This window comes from Notolepis coatsorum (assembly GCF_963971535.1).
Source record: "Notolepis coatsorum genome assembly, chromosome: 10".
Lineage (NCBI taxonomy): Eukaryota > Metazoa > Chordata > Actinopteri > Aulopiformes > Paralepididae > Notolepis > Notolepis coatsorum.
The window spans coordinates 129,668,542-129,673,541 of NC_140174.1; the positions used below are offsets into that span (position 1 = coordinate 129,668,542).

The window sequence follows — 5,000 nt, forward strand, 5'->3', positions numbered from 1 at the left end:
AAGGTATTCTTGTTTACTAGAGAGGAGATCCGGTACAGGAATCTAGTTCGTTGGTTGACTTAGTTTTATTACATTGGATCCCATTTTGTCACAGGAAAGATTTGCCTCTATAGGATGGAACCCAGGTAGGTAATTTCATCTTTCCTTTTAAGATAAGATAAGATATTCCTTTATTGATCCCCTTGGGGAAATTCAGGCATCATAGCAGCATGGGGGAAGGGGGGGGGGTACAGGTAGTGAAAACAACACAAGCAGTGTAAACAAATAGGTCAATATAATTTACTATCTAACTAACTGAAATATACATTATTCATTATTCACAGTATCACAGTATCACAGTATCCACATAAGGTGCAGTATGCATAAGGTAGTGTTATTGTCCTACTTGGGTTCCTATTAGTTCTAGGTCGATGTCTGGCAGCAGTCGCTGCCCACTGTTGTGGAGCCTGATGGCCACTGGTATGAAGGACTGTCCGAGGCGGTTAGTTGAGTGTCGGGGGGGTATGAGTCTGTGGCTTCCTTGTCACCTTCACCTAATATGTTTTGATCTGGTCAGGTGCGCTGTCACCTAATATGATTTCATCTGGTCAGGTGCGCTGTCACCTAATATGTTTTCATCTGGTCAGGTCCGCTGTCACCTAATGTTAATATGTTTTCATCTGTGTCCACTGACCACTGACACACAGTGGGGGATGTTTTAAAAATATTATTTAATATATAATAAAATATAATAATTTGTGCTTCACCTAAAAATTTGGTCAGCAGCCTCCACTGAAGCATAGGTGTAGTACCCTTGAATGAGTGCTCCTGTTAGAGTCTTCAAGGTATTCTTGTTTACCAGAGAGGATATCCGGTACAGGAATCTAGTTCGTTGGTTGACTTTTTGTATTACATTGGATGCCATTTTGTCACAGGAAAGATTAGCCTCTAGGATGGAACCCAGGTAGGTAATTTCATCTTTCCTTGTGACAATATTGTCACCCACTGTAACTGAGAAGCCGTCGGTCTTGCTGAGTTTGTTATTTGTACCAAAGAGAATGGACTCTGTTTTGCCCATGGGTAATGATAGTTTGTTATCGGCGAGCCATATGCAGATTTTGCCTAGTTTTTTTTTCAACCTGTAACTTGTTCTTGTCAGAGACCAGCAGGGCTGAGTCGTCCGCAAACAGGAACAACTTGCAGTCACAAGCTGACGACATGTCATTTGCATAAATTAGGAACAGTAGCGGTCCTAGTATGAACACCACAGCTCACTGGGAGGGGGGGGGGATATGGTACCGTTTACCTCCACCATCTGTTCTCTCCCCTCCAGGTAGGATTGCATCCAGCTCACTGATAGACTATCAAAACCAATTGCTTTTAGCTTGTCAATCAGAATGGTGTGATTGACAGTGTCGAAGGCCTTTTGTAGGTCCAGCATGACCATGCCGCAGTATTTGCCCGCGTCCACCTCTTGTTTGATGTGGTCGTTTAAATAGAGGTGGCATGTGTCAGTGGAGTGGGATGTTCTGAAGCCAGGTTCGATTTCTTTCCACAAGGTACTTTTCGACCTGTTCGTATACTATTTTTTCCATGACTTTCGAGATGGAGGTAAGGATAGAAACAGGGCGGTAGTTGCCTGGGTGTAATTTGCTGCCCTTTTTGTGCAGGGGTGTTACTCTTGCAATTTTGAAGTCCTTGGGGACGTGTCCCTGTTTTATGGAGAGGTTTATTATGTGTGTGATGACTGGGGTGATGGCTGCTGCTGAGTCTCTGAGGAATTTGGAGGGGATGCTGTTGTCATGGCCAGTGGCCTTGTTCGGTTGAAGGGCATTCAGTTTTTTGAGTACCTCATCTGTTGTTACCATTTCCAGTTTGAAGTCGTCTTTGTGGACCCCTAGGTTCTTGTAGTATGCTACTATGTGTTCTACCCCATAATGCCCTGAGTGGGAGGGTAGTTTGTTTACCAGTGTTGTGGCTATGTTTGTGAAGAAAGTGTTTAAGTAATTGGCTACGTCCAGCTTGTCTGTGATGAGCGTGTTGTCCGTCTTTATGTTTATGTTTGAGAATCTGGTTTTAAGTTTTTTACTGCAGCCTAGTTGATTATTGAGTAATTTCCAAAGTTCACATGGTTTGTTTTTGTTTTCCTCAGTTTAGTCATTGATGAAATTCTTTTGGTGGTGGTGGTGGTGTTGCTGTTGGTAAGATAAGATATAAGATAAGATAAGATCATTTGAAATGCTGTGTGACCTGGGAGTGAGACACAGTAGTAATGTATCTTTCTGCGTTTTGATTGACTATGTGTTTCCTCTGTGTTCCTCGCAGGTGAAGTACGGTCGTTTTGGCTTCGTGTGGGACGCGGCGGTGTTGGAGTACGCGGCCATCAACGACGAGGACTGTTCCTTCTACACCGCCAGTAACACCGCACCGGACCGCGGCTACGGTATCGCCATGCAGCACGGCAGCCCCTACCGGGACATCTTCTCTCAGAGGTATGGACTCTATAGTATAGTCTTTCATGAGCTGCTCAGAGCTATGGACTTTATAGTATAGTCTTTCGTGACTTGACTTAATCCTCTTTACCCCGTTGGGGGGCATAGGGCGTCCACCAGAGCTCTCCATCTCACTCTCTTCTGGGCCAGGGCCTTTGCTTCTTGCCAGCTCACTCCGATGTTCTTTAGGTCTTGGAGTGTGGAACGTCTCCAGGTGTTTCTCGGCCTACCGGCTTTCCTCTTCCGGTTGTAGTCCAAGGCCTGTCTAGTGATGTTGTTGGAGTCCTTCCTAAGGGTATGCCCTATCCAGTTCCACTTTCTCCTTTTGATGGTGGTAGCTATGCTGTCCTGGTTGGTTATCCTCCACAGCTCTTCATTTGTGGTTTTGATGGGCCACCACAGCTTGAGGATGTAGCGCAGGCATTTGTTGACAAACACCTGGATCTTGCTTGTGAGGCCCTCAGTAGTCTTCCACGTCTCAGAGCCGTAGAGCAGGACAGTCTTCACATTGGTATTGAAGATCCGTAGCTTGGTGTTGTTGGAGAGTTGCTTGGACAACCAGATTGTCCTGAGTATCCTGAATGCTACCTGTGCTTTGCTGATGCGCGCCTCTATGTCCCTGTCTGCTCCTCCATCCCTGCTGATGTTACTCCCTAGGTAGGTGAAGTGCTCCACGTCCTCTATGGCCTCTCCCCTCAGTGTGATTGGATCATGTGTTTTTTAGATTTAACCTCATGGTCTTTCGTGAGCTGCTTTTTTATTTGCCTTTGTACATTTACTTCCAACCATCGCCGTGAGCTGAACATAGAGCAGTTGACAGCAACGCAATCTCCCCCAAATTCTCTTATCTTAAAACATACTAATTGATTAGTGTAGGGCTGCCCAAAGTACGGCCTGCGGGCCAAATGTGGCCCTTTGCTAAATTTATTTGGGCCCTCCAGAGGGATTGAGACAGTGATCTAATAATCTGATTAAAAAACATGAGAATTTTAGGATTTTATTTTGATAAAACTTGACTACAACAAGGCATATCCACACCGCGATGACATAAGATCATAAAGGTTAATGCCTACTTGGGCGTATGAGTTCACAGTGTGATGTAGTGCCACTGACAGAGTTACAGCAAGGTATTATAATCACGTGTCTGTGGATTAGTAATGACAAGATCATATCAAACCTAATGAGGCTGCTGAAAGATCAACTTTGATCATGCAGAACAGTTTGTGTGTGTGTGTGTGTGTGTGTGTGTGTGTGTGTGTGTGTGTGTGTGTGTGTGTGTGTGTGTGTGTGTGTGTGTGTGTGTGTGTGTGTGTGTGTGTGTGTGTGTGTGTGTGTGTGTGTGTGTGTGTGTGTGTGTGTGTGTGTGTGTGTGTGTGTGTGTGTGTGTGTGTGTGTGTGTGTGCGTGCGTGCGTGCGTGCGTGCGTACGTGCGTGCGTGCGTGCGTGCGTGCGTGCGTGCGTGCGTGCGTGCGTGCGTGTGTGTGTCATATTGTGTTGACGGGTGCTAGTATACTTGTGAGGACATAAATAGAAATATGCCAAAATCTGTTCATCAGTTTAAAATAGGTCCTTTGTGGGTTTGAGGTGTGTGTTTAGGGTTGAGTGTGTGTGTGTGTGTGTGTGTATGTATACTTGTTTATGTAACGTGTGTGTGTGTGTGTGTATTTATATTGTGTGTGTATTTACTGTGTGTGTGTGAGTGTGTGTGTGTATTTACCGTGTGTTTGTGTATTTACCATGTGTGTGAGTGTGTGTGTGAGTGTGTATGTGTGTGTGTGTGTGTATTTACCGTGTGTGTGTATTTACCGTGTGTGTGAGTGTGTGTGTATGTAATGTGTGTGTGTGTATTTACCCTTGTGTGTGAGTGTGTGTGTGTGTGTGTGTATGTGAGTGTGTGTGTGGGTGTGTGTATTTGCATAGCAGTACGCTCAGTGTGTTTATATCTTCTCAGGCGGTGTAACCCAGCTGAATGTATCACACACTGCCGTAGAAATAAACAAGTTATTAATTGGCCGGCCTTGTTCATAATTACTTCCCATTATTTCGGGGACAATTTTGTCTCACTCTCGGGAAGCCCTGTGTCCTTAGAACAGTTTACCGAGGACACAGTGGTTGGAAGCCAAACTTATTTTCACTGCACTGTACTTCTGCTGTATAATGATAATACATTTGAATCTAATCTAATCTAAATTGTTTTACCAACCATCGACGGAACCACACTAAAATTCTCTCTTTGAGTATACTGCAAAAGGAAACTCGGTATGCGTTTTCATTTTATAATAGGATTTGCCTTTGTTGTTGTATCTTAAGTCTAATTATCTCACTGCGCCGGCAGATCCTACTGTGTGGCTCACTGGGTATAGTGTGCTTTGCATGGCACTAACATCGGCGGTGTTAGGGTTCGATTCCCACCGGGATCACCCATAATGAATAATGTATGCAGTAAGGCTGTCAATCTATTAAAATATTTAATCTGATTAATCGCATGATTGTCCATAGTTAATAGTGATTAATAGCAAATTAATCACA

At 44.3% G+C, this 5,000-nt stretch overlaps 1 protein-coding gene across 1 annotated transcript in view; it reads left to right on the plus strand.

Moving 5' to 3' along the window:
- grid2 (glutamate receptor, ionotropic, delta 2) overlaps positions 1 to 5,000 on the plus strand; it is a gene marked incomplete at both ends in the record, with an annotated part of 442,717 nt that overhangs the window by 298,410 nt on the left and 139,307 nt on the right. Inside the window, 1 exon segment of the mRNA XM_084323184.1 lies at positions 2,305 to 2,471. Within this exon segment, the coding sequence (XP_084179310.1) occupies positions 2,305 to 2,471 (167 nt within the window).